Source organism: Notechis scutatus, chromosome 4 (assembly GCF_049901735.1).
Source record: "Notechis scutatus isolate UNSWTSFEM ecotype Mainland chromosome 4, rNotScu1.2, whole genome shotgun sequence".
Classification (NCBI taxonomy): Eukaryota; Metazoa; Chordata; class Lepidosauria; order Squamata; family Elapidae; genus Notechis; species Notechis scutatus.
This window is the reverse complement of record NC_142012.1, coordinates 94,948,944-94,969,006: the sequence shown is the minus strand read 5'-3', so window position 1 is coordinate 94,969,006 and position 20,063 is coordinate 94,948,944. Positions and strand designations below refer to the sequence as shown.

The following is a 20,063-nucleotide window of genomic DNA, read 5'->3' as shown; positions in this document are numbered from 1 at the left end:
GACTGGCTGGGCGTGGTCAATTCAACATCACTCGTATCAAGGCACGCATCTCTTCGCCTGACCTCTCATGACTGGCGATGCTGCAATAGTCGTAAGTGTGAAAAATGGTCATAAGTCACTTTTTTCAGTGCCGTTGTAACTTTGAATGGTCACTCCACACAAGCAAAGTACCAGCAAAGGAGGGGAAAAAAAACTCCAGAGAAGTTCCAGAGACAGGAAGTCTAGTCCTGCCAAGAATGTAATAAGGGTTAACGGAGAGGCAGTTTCTGTAAGCAACACCAGAATGTTTCCTTTCTGCCTTCCTTACAGGATTAGGCCAGTAATTTCTTCTGACAAATGGTTCTCCAAACTGCTTAGAATGTTAACAACCGGTTCTAGCGAATAGGTGCGAACTGGTAGAATCCTACCCCTGTATGTAAGTTATATAAAAAAGACAAAACACAGAGCAAATAGCAGAATTAGCAGAGATTGACAGAATGTTTGGGGAAAGATGTGAAAATAGATGGATATATTTTAAGACTAAATGCTGGTAGAAAAAAGTGAACAACATTTGATCTTTTCAAAGGAAAGAATGAAAGAAATGATTGTTTTTTAAAAAAAATTAAGGAGGAAAGAGTGAATAGATTGAGAGGAAACATTAAATTTAATGGTTGGATGTAGTTGACAAACTCAACAAAAGGAGATAATCTGAAGAAGAAAAATCAGTGTATGAATTGGTGTATGAATCTAGAGAAGCAATGGTGACTTAAAAAGATATTTAGAGGTATTATGAATGATATTGGTGTAATCTAAATCTATTTTTCTTTTTTCTTTCCTAATTTTCACTTCTCTTGCTATTTCTTATTTTTCCTTCTTTTCTAATCTTGTTTAACATTCAGAACTATACAGGGAATGTGGCAATTATTTTGATAATATTACAACTTTGGTTTGAAGCAACCGATATTCTTGACCAGGGGTGTCAAACACATGGCATCACTTTGTCGTCACTTGACATATCATGACATTTTCCCCATTTGCTAAACCAGGGGTGGGCATGGCCAGCGTGTGATGCATCAGGCCCATGGGCCATGAGTTTGACACCCCTGTTCTAGACCAAATGAAATTCATCTGTAAATTAAATTATTATTCCTCTCAGCAACAGCAAGAAACACAACCTTTTCTCACACTGCTTCCTATGCTTGTCCTTTGTAATGTGCATAACAGTCTTTATTCTTCACGCACAGACAATATTATATTTCTTTTCCCTTTGGGGCTAAAAATGTAACCTTTTTGTCAGTTATCTAAATAACCCTAGTAATATTGGCAATGGAATATTTTTTCAACACCAGCTTAACAGCGAAGGAGTAATTAGTTTGTCTCTCATCAAACATGAGTCTATTTAGTTAGCAACCCTATCCTATTGTAAGTGTATTTGACTTTCTAGTAGATGCCCAGGTTTCTAGAAAATTCTAGCAAATAACAGAGATTATGATCCTAAGAACAGTTAATTCCTCCTATGCAAACTTATTTTCATTTTTTAAATTATTTTTTAATAAAATATTTTTGCAGAACAAAACATGTAAAGAAAAAAATATGACCAGCAAACATTGGAAATGTAACCCCAAAACGGGCACATTTTATAATATATGGTAGACTGGTGTTACAGCAAGAAAATTTTGGGCAAAAATACATACATGGTTAGAAAAGATGATAGGGAAACATGTAGATTTTAAACCTGAACTATTTTTATTAGGCATAATACCAGAAAAAAACTTGATAAGAAAACTATATATTTAATATTGCACGTCTTCACAGCAGTGAGGATTATATTTGCACAATATTGGAAAAATGAAGAAACACCACAAGACAAAGAAATAATTAGGAAGATACTAGATTGTGTAGAAATGGATAGGCTTACATTGAAAATTAAACAGAAAGAAGACAAGGAATATTATCAAACATGGAATGTAGTGGTTGGAAAAAAGGGGTGGAGATTAAGAATGTAATCTGTATTGTTAAACCAATTAACTACCCAGACAACATGATGTTTATTAAGCACTAACAAATGTAAACAATAGAAAATTAATAAAAGTTATAAAAAACAAACATGTAAATAAAAAAGAAAAGTAGTGGGAACAGAACAAAGCAATGCAAAAAGGAGAAAAATAAGGGAAAAAAAGAAAAAATGAGAAAAGACAGAATATAAAGAAATTACTTCCGATCTTTACAGCAAGAATAATTGCATTTGGATTCTCTCTCTCTCTCTCTCTCTCTCTCTCTCTCTCTCTCTCTCTCTCTCTCTCTCTCTCTCCCTCCCTCCCTCCCTCCCTCCCTCCCTCCCTCCCTCTCTCTCTCTCTCTTGTTATATCATAACTCCCTTTGTTCCATAACACAGATTTATTTTCAAGTGTCTTATTATTTTTATTTAAAAAATGGCTGAAAATGCTGACAAAAGAAACTGTTCTATTACCTTGATAACACTTTCTCCTGGTCTCATGTCTGTGTAGATCTTCACATTATATGATATGTTTGAGAAGGTCGGAGAATTATCATTTGCATCAAGCACAAAAATATTGACCGTGACTGGCAAACTTTCTTGTACCCCATCGGAAGCTGTAATCTTCAGAATAAACAGACATGAAGAAATAGATGTGATCAATATGTATATAAAAAATTCTGCTTCTTGTTGTTATTACTAAATTACTAACTAGTTTGAACATTTAAGAAACCAATTCCTTTGAAGCCATCTCTAAGCATGTATTTCATATGCATAAAATACATTTCATACAAAATTGCATCTAAAAGAAATCATTGGCCTTTAACAAAGTTATTTAAAATTAAAATGATTATTTTATGATATTCTTTAAAGATCCCATTATGGATGGTGAATGCTTAATTCCTATTTCAAATGACTCATTTTAGATCTGATTGATTTTAATGGGTATCACTACCCAGAAAATTAAATAGTTGGCTTCTTAAAAAAATAAGAGCATAGCAAGCTACAACATTAGAAAGCACAAACATTATCCAGAAAAAACAGTACCTAAAGGCTAGAATTTTATCAAGACATTGATAAAAAGGCACATAACTATTTATTTATTTAATTTATATCCCACTTTTATTGTTTTTACAAATAACTCAAGGAAGCACCTATCTTCTCCTACAACCAAAACCCCTATGAGGTGGGTTGGGCTGAGAGTGACTATCTTAAAACTGACCTAGCAGGTATTCATTTCTAGGCAGGACTTTAATTCACAATCTCCTGCTTTCTAGCTTTCTAGACCAAACTACCAGGAATAAAACCTACATAAGAGGTTTTTATTAACAATTAACAATTATTTTCAACAAACAATTGACAATTTAAAATATAATACTGTAAATGAAAGTAAAAATACTTCAAAGATAAAGTAATTAGCAGCAATGGTAATTTCAAGGATGGGAGATTTGAAAAAGCCCAACAGCTTCATGCCTTGTTTATAAATCATTTATAAATGTTGCAATTCCTGTGGCCATGTGATTACCATTTGGGCATGTTGCAACTGAAGTACATGTGACTGCTGTTTGTGTACTTCCCAATCAGCTTATGACAAGAAGAATGAATGGAGAAGGCAGAAAAAAAACTTGCAAGTCATGATTATTAACAACTGCAGTGAAAATGACCAAGAGAGAATTGATGCCATAAATCCATTGTGGTAACATGATTTGCAGATCCCAATTGTGGTCGCTAAGTAAGGACTCCCTTTACTGGTGAGTTGTTGTACCTTATTCAAGAGGCAAAGCTCTCATATTAGAAAAACTGAGTGCAGTTGAGTGAACTTTCTCTTTGTCCTTAATCCTAGTCACCAACCATTTTTAATCAAAATGTTTTGCTTCCTGAAAAATGTTTGGTGCTTATGATAGATCCCTTCAAATGGAACACAGACATAATTTCAGAATGATTGTATCATGTAGGAATCTTGAGAAATATGAAATTAACTTCTAATGACTATAATGTACCTTAACAGCATAAAGTTCTGACATACTGCATGAATTCAACAGGGTTAAAAGTGTTTTGCTGCTGATTTTCAATTGCATTCAGTGTCAAATGCATCTCACTGCAGTGTCCAACAATAGTCAGCCAGTATTGATGAATTCCAGTTACCCTGATGCCATTTTCCCATTGTGGCAATGTCCATGTTTATCACTGACTGCAGCTAGATTATTGAGGGGGAGGGGAGTCCAAGTATGAATGCAGAAAATGAATCTTCAGTGACATATTGCACTCCATGCTGTAACAAGTTTTGTCAACCAGCTGAATGTAGTTTGATGCTCTGTTGTTGCCAATAAATTTTTCAAGAACATCCTTGAATGCTTTCCAGGTGGTGTTCTCTGGCTCCACTAACAGATCTTCGAACCACTTGTCATTGATGATGTATCTATTCTGTGGACCAACAAAAATGCTTTCCTTAATCTTGGCATCAGTTATTCTTGGAAATATCAGTCTCAAATAATGAAAGTCTTCATTTTTCCTTGTTCATCACTTTCACAATTTTTTCATCAGTCTGAATTTTATGTGAGTCAAAAAATATTTTTGCCAGATCAACGAGTAGTTTATATGCCATGGTTTTCTAACGTAGAACCAAATTCTTTCAGAGGGTCTATTCCTGTTTAATCTATTGTGAGCCTCTTGCATGGCTGTCCTATTTACACATGCAACAACATCACTTGGTGTAACTGAGCTGCATTTCAAGCAGCGCAGCCATTACTTTTAGATCTCCATGCCATTCCAGTTGTAATTGGTGTACTGAATGTGCTTCAACAACATCTTCATGTTTTTGTATATTTCTTTCACGTTCACAATATAGCCAACATATACAGGAGGGTGTATACTGTCATTGTGTAAAAACAGAAGACTTCTATACAATGGTATGCACTTATTTTCATGATTTGAAGTCAAAAATCTGTAAGATACACCCAATACCCACACTCTGAAGTATTCCAGTATTTCTTATAATTTTTTGGTTTGAAGCATGAGGGCTACATTCAGTAAATGACCAAAAAATTCCGGGAGATAAACACACATCACTTGTGCAGGGGCAACAATTAATCATTTGCCATGAGCCAAGACTAGAAGAGATGGTTTAAATTAAAGGTAGATAGATTTCACTGCATAGTTTCAAGCAGAATTTGGACAACTATCTGTTGGGAATCCCATGGTCCTGTTTTTTTTTCATTTGTTTTTAACTTTGTTTTGAAAACATTCCATGTGTTTCTCAGGAAGTCCAATGAGTTGGTTAAGCCTAAATTTCTTACCTTTCCAGCTGTATGGCTGAATATTAAACACTTCGCCAGATCAACTAGAGACCCATCAGCTAAACTTGTATATAGTTTTGTTAGTTTTAACTTTACTTAGAGTGTTGCTATTTAATATGTTGTGCAAGGTCTGATCATTTTATTGTTTTATGTTCCATAGCTTGTTCAATTCTATGAAATTCTAACAAGTTTTCCTAAGATCTCTGCCAAATTAAATTTCAATTACTTAGCTTTTGCAATAGTTGACAAGATTACCAGTGCCATTCTGACAAAACTCTTAAAATCCCCATCACTTACCGAAAATGTGTATAACTGCTGAAATTCTCTGTCAACTGGCTGAAGTAAGGTGAGGTAGCGGGCTATTCCAGTCTGAGTCACAGTGAAAAATGTATTGTAGTCATTTAGAAACAGATGGAGCAGTGGGTCCTTTGTCTTCAAAATAAAACAAAATGATAATTACATTATCAAAGGGATAATAATATATATACATCAAGACTATTTTAATGATAACATTAGATATCTGTACTAACAATAATATTCAGGAGAAAATTGTAATCAACATAAATTGCTGGAATAGCAATTTCTCTTTTGAATTGGAGGGAGATATTGGAAAATAAAAGCCTATTCCCAGTTCCCTGCTTTTAACCAAAATATGAGAGACAAACCTTTATTATTTCCATCGGTAACTAAGACTCTGATCATAGCAGGTTTAGGATAATTTGGTAATTAACAATAATTTCTATAACAAACTTAAAAAGCAAGGGGAGGTTGACAACTTTAGTCCCATGCTATATGAACAAAAACCTCAGGCCATAGCAAAATACCTATTTGATTTATACAATATATTCACCACAGAAGCCAATTGTGAGCAACCTGAATTTTAATACAATAATGGAAAAAGGATAATTTCTGATTCAAAACAAACCAGCCTTTATTTAAGGTCTTGAGAAAACTGCCAGCATGCTTAATGCAGTTGGAAAGCACAGTAGCTTTCAAATTTTGGCAATTAGTTTGGCGCTGTGGATTTTGCAATATATAACAAAAGATTGTGATGTTAATTTTTAGGGCTATGCATTTAAAAACACAACAACAGAAAGGGGCCCATATCATCTGGAGATACAGACTACAAGAATGACAGTGATGGATCCCTCCAGTTTAATTCATATGATTTCCTTGTATGTGAACAATCACTACGGAACTGTTAACAATATTGAAAAAACAATCAACCTGACAAATTGCCTTCAGTGTAGCATAGATTGACAATCCATACTTTAACATGATAATCAAAGATGACGAGATAGAAAACAATTAACAATAAGCAACTCAGACACCCTGCAGAAATAGTACATTTTTCTCTATATATTCCTGAATTTCATTCTTGACCTGATTTGTTCCAATTTTGTGCAGAATAGTTAACTGTACACCTCTGAATAAGTAAGACAATACTGTGAACCACAGAAATAGCAAGGGACAGTACTCCTGAAGCAGTGGTAGGATTCAAATAATTTAACAACTGGTTCTCCAAGGGTCAGGTTGGCTGTCATGAGAGGCATGGCCCATCCCCATCCTGTAGCTCCACTGCACCTGTGGGACGAGCCTCCCATGATGGCCAACCTGACCCTGGGAGAACCGGTTGTTAAATTACCCCTGTTGAGGTAATTCCCCGTTAGGAGAATGAGCACATACAGGGAGACGTATTTGAGAGTAGTGTTTGAATAATACACACACAGCACACGATACACTATACAGTAAATGTAGGTTTTTACTTCCGGAAAGATTTAAGCAAAGTTCAAAATAAGCAGTCCAAAGTCATTCACAGGTTAAATCAGTCAGTTTTCAGTCCAGGGATATACATATACATATACATATACACATATATATAAAGTTGTAGCAACGTTTCGGCAGAAACTCATCTGCCATCATCAGGCTTCTGTATTGTGTTCGTCTGTGAGTCAGACTTTTACAGTTGCTTCAGTTTTAAATTTGGGGCTAGCCTACTGCTGTGCCAGAATGGTTTTTTCTTCATCCTGATTGCTTGGGAGTCTTGGTCTGTGTTTATTGGTCTTGGAGTTTGCTGTGTTCTGCTTGATTGGTGTTTCTAATATCTTCTGTCTGTTTTGTGGCTTTTTTTTGTCTTGGTGGGCTGGCAACATTGTGTTCCTGTATTGGAGGCTGTTAGTGCAGCTTGGCTCTGAGTAAATGGACGGCTATCATTTGTTAGGAAGCTAGGTTTCATCTGGGTGCCTGGTTGGGGTGTGTTTGAACTGGAGGTATCAGGGGGGATCTGTTTCTGGCCAGGTGTTTGCCTGGCTTGTGGTGTGGAGATTTTTTTGTTTGTGAGTGCAGGCTTCCAAATAATTGACAGTCTGGTGGAATCATCTCTTCTATTCATGCTTTCAGGTCTTTTTTCAATCTCTATGGCTTCTCTGATAATTCTGTGGCTGGGGTTTTCTATAGTGGCTAGGGTTTTGGTGCCATTGAAGTTGATACTATGACCTTTCATGTGTTGGACTAGTGAGGAAGTGTGTTCCAGCTTTTTTACTGCATTTTTGTGTTCATCCAGGCGGGTACTTATTCTTCTACTGGTCTGTCCAATGTATGTGGCCAGGCATGATGCACAGGGGACTTCATATATGCCTTGGTTTTCCAGGTCAATTTTATCTTTGGGGTTTCTAAGCATGGCTGCTATTTTTCTGTCTGTTTTGAAGGCAGTCTTGATGTGATGCCTGTGTAGTATCTTCCTGATTTTGTCTGTAGTACCCCTTATGTAGGGCAGGACAGCTGTTCCATAGATCTGTTCATCTTCTAGGTCTCCATTATGCCTCAGTGTGTTTTTGTGGAACAAGCCGGTGATTTTGCTTTTGTGGAAGCTGTTGGCTGTCAGTACTTTAGTCAGGGTGCATAGTTCAGTCTTTATGTGTGTCTATATATTTGTTGCTGTATGGTGGTTACCTGTGTTTTTACAGTGTAGGATTGGTAGCCCTAGTAAGGTCAGACATACAGTATACTTCAGGAGTATAACCACACCACTGCAATCATGTGGTAGGAACTAGCAATCAGGGAAAGAACTACATGATTTTGTTTTATTCTTGATATATTCCTCTCCCACATTGGTTTTCTCTTACACATTAATCTGGAGGTCAAACAGTATCACAGAAAAGACTGCTATATATACACAGAAAGTAGAAGAGATGCTGAAAAGAGTACAGTATTACAAAATAGCCTAATAATAATATAGCTTAAGATGAAAAAAAAAGATGTGGTTATTCCTGCATTTCGATCAAAATATGTTTGCCTATAGAAACACAGACACAAAGAACAATCAAGAAAAATATTAACTCATGCTTCTACTGCTAGTTATAGAGGTAGATTTTACTGCATTAAGTGGTTCTTGCTCATAAGCATATTAAATATAATTAAAGAAAGAATACATTTAAAAAATAATAATTTTTCTAATTATATTCTGGTTTTAATTTATGTGTGCTTTATTTTTTTTGATCGATGGTCAGCCATATAAATTTGTTTGGCAAGTAAAATAACAAATAAGTATTAATACAACAAGCTGTAATCAGCTAGTTTATATTTGTTGTATGGGAAAATGAAAGCTTTCAGTTTTCATTTTTGAAAATAGAGAATAAAATATTGTTTGGAACTCTGAAGACAATATTAGAAAGGCAGCAAATGAGTAGAGTATCAAATCTAGTTTTAGCTTTGAAACCAAATGATAAAATTTGCTTTAACAACGAGCAGTTTTCAAAGAAAGCACAAAGAATTGTGATTGTTCAAACACCATTGTATAAAATAGTTTTTGTGTGAAAGAAAATTAATTTAAAAAAAACTCCAAGAGGTAAAAGGTAAAAGTAATACAACAAAATTGATTTTGATTGATACCATTGAAACCATAGTAGCATCCCTGGATGCATGCAAACCCAAACTGGATCTGTTGGAAAGAATTGATACCATTGAAACCATAGTAGCATCCCTGGACGCCATAAAAGAAAGAATATCCAACCTTGAAAAAAAAGAAACAACGCAAAAACTTGAACTTCCAATAGCTACAAACCACATCTCTACCCAACAACCACAACCCAATCCAAAACCCAATCCACAAATAAACACAACCCAGACAAATATTGATATCCCAATCCTCATCAGAGAAGCTGTTGAGCGTGAACGGAAACGTCCAAACGCCATCTTATTTGGTCTAGAGGTCACCAATAACAATGATGACATCACAACTGTCCGAAACATCATCAGGGATTATCAAGCATCAACCATCTCCGCTGATGAAATACTTGACATTTCACGCATTGGCCGAGAGCTCAATAACAGTGACGGCTCTGTAGCCCCACGCCTGTGCAAAGTCATTTGCAAAAATGAAACAAGCAAACGTAAATTCATTTATACTATAAACTCACTCGCCAAAACCAACACCAACCATAAGAACCTCCGTTGCCGCCCTGACCTAACCATACAGCAACGTGCCCGCTCCCGTGTACTCCGCATTGAACTCAAAAACCGTCTAGACAATGGAGAGAAGGACCTGTACATTGACTACCATGCTGACTGTATCAAAAGTAAGCTACGCAACCCAATACTCAGCTTTTACCCTCAACCACAACCCTACCTCAACCAATCCACCATCACCCAAGACTAGGCACGCACGCCCCCAACTACCTCAATTCCAACTACTGCCGGCCTTAAATGCAAACTACTCAATGCAAGAAGCCTCGTGAATAAAATACCTGAATTTCTCATCCTCCTAAATATGGCTAACTTTGACATTATATTTGTCTGTGAAACATGGCTCAATGCATCTCTCCCGACTCCATTACCACAGTAAGAGACTATCATGTTTACCGATCAGATCGTGAAAATCGTGAGGAGGTGGTGTTGCTATCTTCTATAAAAATCCTTACATCTAAAAATATCCAAGTTACCCAGGAGCTTGCTCTTCCTGAGACCATCATCTGTGAACTATCCTTAAATATCACAATTCGATTCTTACTATGTTACAGAGCACCTGATTATGACATCGAACATGTAAACAAGCTAAATACATTACTAACATGGGCTGCATCCTGCCCATACCCTTTTATCTTTCTTGGTGATTTCAATCTACCTCATATTGACTGGACCCTAAATGATTGTACAACTGAAATCATACACACAACCTTCTACAATGCTACTACAAATCTGGGACTGGAACAACTAGTAACCAACAACACTAGACTAAACAACTGCCTCGATCTCATCTTCTGCAATAGTTTGAATTTAATTTACGGAATACAAACTAAAGAACCCTTTTCAGTAGCGACCACAATATGATTGACTTTTGTCTCAACATACGTCCACACAAAAATCACCACAATGATGTAATTCCCAATTGTAACTTCAAAAAGGCAACTATGATCTTATACACAACGATCTCTCATCCCTTGATTGGCAATCTCTATTCACTGGATGCAATACTGTTGAAGACCATTACAACATATTTTTACTTGAAGTCAAAAGAGTCATCAAACTATATGTACCAACAACAACTCCCAAAACAAAACAAAAAGCAGATTACCCATATCAATAAGGAAACTTCAATCCAAAAAGAGATCACTCTGGCGGAAAAACAAATCTGGTCACGTTGCCAATTTCAAAAACCGATACAAAAATTTATGCCACCAGATAAAGACCGAATGCACCAATTATCACATTAAACAAGAGGAAAACCTTCTAAGCACCAATTCCACCTGTGCTTTTTACAATTTTGTAAACAACAAACTAAAAGACTCAAGGTCCATCCCTCCCTTGATAGGACCTGATGGTAAAGACTGCAACGCGACACCATTAAAGCCAACATCTTTAACACATTCTTCGCTCAGTATTTGTAAACAGCAATGGATCATGCCCAGTATTTCCTAGCCGTACCACAGATAACAACAATGATCTAATACATATCGATTTCACAGAAGACAATGTTGAAAAAGCACTACGCAACCTAAAACCATCTCTATCTATTGGACCGGATGGAATATGTGCCTACTTCTTAAGAAAGCTATCCACTGCCATAGCCAAACCTCTAAGCATAATCTTTGAAAAATCTTTCAGAACCAGCTCCTTGCCTAACCTATGGTCACAAGCCACAGTCATCCCCATCTTCAAAAAGGAGACCCAAGCCTAGTTGAAAATTACAGGCCAATCTCCTTATGCTGCGTCACCTGTAAAGTCATGGAATCAATTATTAACCAATCCATCATCCTTCACTTAGAGACAAATAACCTACTCTCCAATAAACAATTTGGTTTCAGAAAAAAACTATCCTGTAATCTGCAACTCTTACACTGCAAAAACATATGGACGACACAACTCGACCAGGGCAAAGCAATAGATGCAATCTACATAGACTTCTGTAAAGCCTTTGATTCAGTGGTACACGACAAACTACTCTAAAAATAAAATCCTATGGTATCTCTGGACAACTGAATAACTGGATAGAAGCATTCCTGTCAAACAGACAACAAATGGTCAAAATCGGGAGCGTACTATCAAATCCAGTACCTGTCAATAGTGGTGTTCCCCAAGGCAGTGTTCTAGGACCAACTCTCTTCATACTCTACATAAACGACCTCTGTGATCATATTAAGAGCAATTGCGTTCTCTTCGCTGATGATGTAAAAGCTGTTCAATACCACAGACAATACTGCTACCCTACAAAAAGATCTTGACTATGTATCAGAGTGGTCAAACAAATGGCAACTTCAAATCTCAACAAATAAATGCTCTGTCTTACATATTGGCAAAAAAATCAGAAAATAAAATACAAGCTGAATAGTCAAGATCTTGTTGATGACTCAAGCTCTGTAAAGGACCTTGGAATACTCACCTCTAATGATCTAAGTGCTAGAGCCCACTGCAACTACATAGCCAAAAAGGCATTAAGAGTTGTTAACCTAATCCTACGTAGCTTTTTCTCTGGTAATATCACACTACTAACCAGAGCATACAAAACATTTGCTAGACCAATACTCGAATACAGTTCATCAGTCTGGAACCCACACTACGTATCTGATATTAGCACAATTGAGAAAGTCCAGAAATATTTCACAAGAAGAGTTCTCCACTCTTCTACTCGTTGTAGAATACCTTATGCCACCAGACTTGAAATTCTAGAACTTGAAAACCTTGAATTACGCCGTCTTCGGTCTGACTTAAGCATGGTATATAAAATCATACATTGCAATGTCCTACCTGTCAATGAATACTTCAGCTTCAACCATAACAACACAAGAGCACACAATAGATACAAACTCAAAGTAAACCGCACCAAACTTGATTGCAGGAAATACGACTTCAGCAATAGAGTGGTCAATGTCTGGAATACTCTACCCGACTCTGTAGTTTCTTCCCAAACCCCAAAAACTTTAACCTTAGACTGTCTACTATTGACCTCACCCCTTTCCTAAGAGGTCTGTAGGGGCGTGCATAAGCGCACCAACGTGCCTACCGTCCCTGTCCTATTGTTTCTCTTATTCTTTTATTTTTCTTATATGTACCCATTTCATGTATTCACAACTATGTATACATTTATACTTATTATCTTGTAAACAATTGGCAAATCAAATAAATAAATAAATAAATAAATAAAAAAGAAGGCACACTTAAAATACCTACAGGAATGGCACCTGATGGAATCTAAAAAGCAAAAATAAACAAATAAATAGAGTAAGTAGAAGTACTTAGTGCCTTTGTGTAACACATACTACCCAGTAAAATAATCTATTGAAATCAGAAAAAAGCTGGGTGACCAACATTCATTATAAGAACTTTAGACATCTTGGTACAAAGATTACAATTATAGGTTGAAATGAATTATTATATCAAACACTAAACTTCTCTTAATATGTTTCCATTATATGATTGAAGGACTGGGACTCATATGATTTTGTTTTTCTGCTGATGTGTTGCTTGCCCCATTGAATTATTTGTCTGAATTTTAATTTACAACAAAATGCCAGTTCTCAGATGGCTAAAAGAAAGGAAAAAACTCTTAAAAACAGATAGAGATGTATTAAATCGTTTCCCCTTATATTACGTATCAGGCGTTTCATTGTTTTTCATTATATCGGGCCTTTTGGTTTGTCCAGCATTTATTCTGAAGCCAATGGAGATGAGTTAATGATGACTGTGGATTTTCAATTATTCATTATTATATCTTAAACAGCATGACTATGAATATGGGATGATATTCATTGTGTAAATGAATCACACATGATCTTCCTTCCTAGCTTGTGAGTGGTACTTGATTTTAATAAGTTAGATAAGTTTATTAAAGTTAATTAAAAAATGTAACGAAATCAGCATGTGCTGTATAACTGAGACATGCTGGATTAACTAATGTGCTTGAGGACACCGATTTAGATTTTTGAGCACACTGGTAAGTTACTAACATTTACAAATGATCCACAGCCCAGACTGTGATTTCTTTGTCATTGTGAAATTTCAACATGGTAAACCTAATGTCAATAGTATTGAAATTGCAAATTGAATTGAATTCCCCCAAAGGAAACTGGAAATTCTGAATTGATCTTCTGTATAAACTCCCTCCCCCCACCCATGCAATGCAAGATGCTGCTGAACAATATTATCCCAACTTTAAACCATAAATGGCATTCAGAATTGTTTGGATTGTTTTTAAAAGAAAATTATTTGTCTTTATTTTAGTTTCTTTAACAAACAACTATATATTCCAGGGACTGATACTTAGAATGTAACATCCAAACTTTTCAAATGATACAAATGACAGCATTCATTTCAACTAGTTAGCTTTTCACTGTCAAGCATGTAAATGTACATGCTTTAAAAACAAAACCAGGGACCAATTTAACGTATGATTGAAGAAACAAAGGGTCTATGAGTGTGTGTTTTGAGGGAAGTAAGGGATATATAAATATCTAGGTTATGTTGCTGAGAACCCACTAGGAAGTTTTGATCCATTTGTATTGCTGAATGGATCTGCTGTTAGGTTTGCACACTTGATTTGCTTGTGCACTGTTGTTTTATTCTGATACTATGAGCCCCCCAGAGTTTATTGGACCTGGGCAGTGCCTAAGTAGAATAGAATCAATAAATACATTTAATGCATGCAAATCTAAAAATCTACGCACAAAGCAAAAAGCGCAACCAAGACGGTTTGCAGATCAGTTAGGGATTAAAACATAAGAAGAGTAGCTTTTCTCACTACTGAAAGATAAGATATATCATATTTACCAATGGGAAGAGGAGTTCTCCTCCCCACCTTGATAATTACCTGAGACTTAAAGAGGTAATCCTGCATGACTAAGAATAAAATACACTGCGGATTGCTGAAAGGCATCAGTGTTTTTTAAGATTAACTGTGCATACTGAGTTTTAACTTTTCCCCCCAACTCTTAAACTTGGTTTCCCTTAAATTTCTTTCCTTCTATCTTCTATTATCTCTTCTTCCACTTTTTCTCCCTTTCTTCTTCAAATGCAGCTCTTCCTATCTCTTTTATTAGGTTCTTTTTTTCACCATCTTTTTTGCTGTTTCTGCCAAAAGGAAACGGAAGGCAGCTGCGTGTGATGATATATTTTGGTGTTTTTTGGTGTGAAAGTGGTTCTTATGTGTGAGTTGGAATGGTTAAAGTACACTGCGTAAACAATTCTTTAAATAGGATAAGCAGAGTATTTTATACAACTTGTGGCTTCCCAACAGGCAGGTATGTGTATCTGTGTGACATGGACATATTTATTGCTGTGGAAAAAAATATATTTCAGCAACCTTGACAAGATAAAGCATTGCAATTAGCTATATTTTCTCCTATTTCCCATTTAGGAGTCATCTTAAATAAAGGTGTAGTTCTTTTGGGGATAAATGTGTCTACTTCATAACTTTTAAAAGTATAGCAAGTCATTATCCTCAGATTATACATATGTGTGAAATCATGTTCTAGTTTTAATTCACAGAGAATTTCAACTTTCTTTCCTCAGAGTAGAAACCATTTCATTTTTCCTTTGAATATTAAGAAGATAATATTGTATGGAGTTACCAAAATGTCTTAAGAATATCTTCTTTCTGTTAAACCTTTCTTTCTGCATGAATTTGTTTAGTGGCTTGAGTGAGGTCATTGAGTGAGGCCAAATTAAAACTAATTGGGGCCCATAATCCATATTATTTTGATTCCATTGTAGGCAAAAGCTACTTCATTTGCTGAATCCTCTGGGGAAAATTTATTGTGTTTGGAATACAGTGTATTGTGTTTGGAATACATCCTAGACATCAATGATTAACATGAAAAATTTAATAGAAGGATAAATTGTTAATAACTAGTTCTCAAATGTCTGAAATCTTAGGGGTTTTTTCATGTTATATGTAGCATGGAGACTAAATAGAATCTAACATTTGGAATATATGTTGCATATCCCCCAAAGCACAAATTGGTATGATCAAATACAAACCTCTTCAACATCATTATCTAAAGCTATGATCTGCAGTGGAGATGTCAGGTTCTGATTATCAGAAATAGTTGTACCGACAGGAGAAGATTCTGAAATAAAGCCTTCATATGTTGATTTGGTGAAGAAAGGTTTCTGGTTGTTTTCATCTAAAACTTCAATATGCAGATTAGCAAAGGCTGGAAGAGGATGGCCATTGTCTTGTTCAGCCTGAAAAAGCAAAAGGTTAATATACTATAAATTCCTGCTGTCATTTTTAACATTAATTGCTTTTAATTTTGTCTTTTAGAGTGGCGATACATTTTACTGACTTGTTTGTGTTTCTTTCTAACTACAGCTGAATTATGTAGCAAAGTTAGATGCCAGTAATTTATCACATATTGATGAATTACTAGAAGCAAGTCACAAACTATATAGATTTTTTTTCCTGAATGAAAGTCTTTCATTAACTCAAAAAAAATAAACATTATACCCAGGACAGTCATATTAACACTACACTACAAATGTATCACAAAACTACATGGTTCATTAGGAAATAGGTAGGTAAGTCTATACACAGGTGAAGGTTTTCTTTCAGGTAGTCTGTGGAAGTGAAAAAAAAAGGAAAGGCAGGATAAAAAGTCTACTAACTCCTTTGAACTTTGGTGATGAAAAACACACACCTGAGAATACAATCAACAGTGAATAAAACAAATAGCTCATAGAACAAATAAGTTCAGAGTTAAGTTTTCAGTGCATGAGTGATCATGCTCAAAATATCATATTTTGGACAGATTATGCAAAGAATTGTCTCTCTTTAGAAATCTTTAAGGCTGGAAAAAGTGGAACTAGAAAGAAGAGGATGATTAGCAACAAATGGACTCAGTTATAGTTATTATTGACGCACCATTGGAAGACCTGAATGACAAGGTTGGGAAGTGATCTTTTGGGAGAAAAATCTGTGTGTCATTAACAATTAACAACATTAGGCAACACAATTTTTGTTCCTGGCTTCTAAGTGTTACATGCTTATGTCTAAAACCTATGCAAAAATGGCTATATTCGTCACAAACTTTGATTTTGTAACCACAACTTACAAAAGTTTCATATTTATATCGACAAAACAGATGTTTTTTATCTTTTTTAAGCAGTTAGAGAAAATAGCTATTTTCTATTTAATTTAGGCTTAATGAATTAGGAAAACACACTTTGTCACAAGGAACAAAAACTAATTGAAATTTGTTACACAGTGTAATTTGATGGCATATATCAAATCAGATAGATTTGCATGGATAAATATGGATGTTTAAACTTTTAAAAAGCTGTTGTAATTTTTAAAAAGTGTATTTTTAAAAACAAATACATTTGGGAATAAAGATTACCAGAAATCAGACAAAACTAAGCATTTCTAAACAATGGAATTATGTATTCATTCAACTTTTTGTTTTGTTCATAAGTAAACAACTGATTTTTCTCCCCTGAAAAACTATTTTCAAAAATATCAAAGCTATAAAACCCAGTTGCTTTGTTCTTTAAAACCAGCATTTCTTCCTGGCAGAAAAGGAACGCTATTCCCTTTGATAATACGTGTACAGATATAAAAGATGCAATTACAGCAAAAATTATTTGCAAAGTCCAGAGTTTTAGATGAACTATTATTCTGCCTTTTGCTTCAAATTGAATGAATACATCTACTCAGAAGAAATCAGTGTAAGAATTAGAACTTACAAAGAGGATTCTGAATATGAATATTTGGTGGTTCTACATTTTTTTCAAGGTAATATATGTCTCAGTTCTATAAATGAGGGATCAATAAAATATATAATTTTGAAACTACTCAATAGAGCATAGGTAGCGATAGCAATAGCATTTAGGCTTACATATTGCCCTATAGTATTGTACAGCACTATCTGGGTGGTTTATAATGTAAGCTTTATGTACATATTTCCTCCTACAATCTGGGTCCTCATTTTACTAATCTTGGAAGGATGGAAGACTGAGTCAACCCTGACCCCATCAGAAGCAAACTCCAGGCTGGGGGCAGAGTTTGCTTGCCATATTGTACTTTATCCATTGCTTCACCAGGGATAGGACCAATGCATCTGGCAATTTTGTCCCATGAAATTCTTGAGATTAAAGGCAGCCAGCAAAATTCCACAAATAATGTCAATTTTTTTGTAGGTGTTTAAAGTCACTTGGCAATTTTTGGGACTGCTAGAGAAAAGAGGGAAGCATCTCTGCAAAGGAACTGCCAGAGCCAATTACATACTGGACCTTTTCACATTTGTTTCCTAAATAAAATTACCAACTTCCCTATTTGACTTGGTAGCTTTATTTTACTAGAATGAGAAAAGGTTGAAAACAACAACCCTGGATTAGTAGAATGTCCAAGCCATGCAATAAACTGATGAAAAGATTTAGTATCTAGACCAGAGGTATCAAACGCGCTTCATCATGGCGGCGTCACATGATGTAGCACAGTGGTGGGATTCAAAAAGTTTTACCACCGGTTCGGTGGGTGTGGCTTGGTGGGAGCACTTTGTATGCATGCACACACTTTGCACGCCCACACATGCCAAACACACACTTTGCACAGGTGCAGAGGTGTTTGCACAGGCACAGATGCGTTTGCACAGGCGCAGAGGCGTTCCAGCTCACCTCCTGCAAGCCTGCACTCTCCTGGTTGCTTCAGCAGCTGCCATGCAGCACTCTGCTGTGCCATGCAAAGCAGCTGTGCTTCAAAAGCAGAGGATAAAGGTGAGTATCAGAGCCCGGATGGGCAGGTGGGCCCAACAGCAGAGCGGTGGAGAGAACCGGTTCTGTCTCCGCTGCTCATTGCCACTACTGGCTGGGCAGAACCGGGCTGAACTGGTAGAATACCACCACAATACAAGCTTTTCCCCCTTTGCTAAACCAGGCATGGGCATGGCCAGCACATGACACATCCGGCCTGCAGGCCACGAGTTTGACAGCCCTCATCTAGATAGTTCAAGATTAGTTTGGCTACCATTGCAGGTATACAGAATAGAAGTGAGACAGTGATGGTTCTAATGCTGCAAGGAATTCTAACAGATTAGCAGCAGGGGTGGGATTCTACCAGTTCTCACCTATTCGCTAGAACCGGTTGTTAACATTCTAAGCAATTCGGAGAACCGATTGTTAGAAGAAATTACTGGCCTAATCCTGTAAGGAAGGCAGGAAGGAAACATTCTGGTGTTGCTTACAGAAACTGCTCTCCGTTAACCCTTATTACATTTTTGGCAGGACTACATTATATCAGATTACTGACATAAAAATTAGATGGTTGGGCCATGTAATCACCCAAAGTTGAACTGAACTCAAGGGAAGCAATAAAGATAAATGTTCAGAATCATTGCTAATGTTTCCAACATCTTACAGTCTTTACTTCTCTCAGGCTAGTGCTGCGGTCGCTAGGAAAGAGACAGTCTAAATAAACATGCTTTATCTTCCTCTAGCCTTAAGGATTGCCTAAGAATTTTACCTTGATTTTTTCCTCTGAAACATAGAGAAGGTGAAAAATACTTGATTAGTGACTCTGAAAGGAAAGTAGTCTAATCCCGCATTATCCCCAAGGGAATGTGATGTAGTTCTTGCTTAGTGGATATGCTTTCTTATTCTTGTTAGCTTTTCTGAATGTGCAAAAAAGGGACATTTTAGAGCAAAATATTGACAGGGAGAGAGATGTTTTAATCTCTCTTGGGTGAAAACATAAAGAGCAAACACATTACAAACGGGAGACTTTCTAATTATAATTGAATGAAGGATAATAATGGAGAAGTGTTGATAACCCACACTAGATTCATACATATTAAGCCATAATGTTGCTTGTTGGTTCTGATTTTGGATCTAATGAAGTGTGAATCCAACTATTCTTAAAAAAAATAAAAAAATAAAAAAAATCCTTAAATGTTAGTCTTACTTTTGAGAAAAAAGCACATATTGAAGTCTAAACTACATTATTCTGCTGAGATGCATATTATAAAAAATCTATATCTGTACAAGATGATATGCCATATATTTCTAGTATCTTTTAACACTGCTAAATGAAGCACTGATGTACCTAAAGCATGTGGCAATTATTAGTCTTATAGATTGATACCCTTGCTTATTATCCACTCAGCTGCAAAATAATCACAGTAATTTGAATCTAATTATATATATATATATATATATATATATATATATATATATATATATATATATATATATATATATATATATATATATATATATATATATATATATATATATATATATATATAGTATTCAGCTTTGTTCGGGTATTTTCCCATGTTATTATAGTTGTGCTTTTAAAGTTGTAGCAA

At 35.7% G+C, this 20,063-nt stretch overlaps 1 protein-coding gene across 11 annotated transcripts in view; it reads right to left on the bottom strand.

Moving 5' to 3' along the window:
* Positions 1-20,063, bottom strand: part of PCDH15 (protocadherin related 15) — a 755,413-nt gene that overhangs the window by 225,877 nt on the left and 509,473 nt on the right. For all 11 annotated transcript variants that reach the window (XM_087964118.1, XM_087964124.1, XM_087964126.1 and 8 more), the window contains 3 exons: positions 15,742-15,948; positions 5,569-5,703; positions 2,450-2,599 (listed from right to left, as the gene is read on the bottom strand). In XM_087964118.1, the coding sequence (XP_087820244.1) occupies positions 2,450-2,599; positions 5,569-5,703; positions 15,742-15,948 (492 nt within the window). The remainder of the gene's footprint in view (positions 1-2,449; positions 2,600-5,568; positions 5,704-15,741; positions 15,949-20,063) is intronic.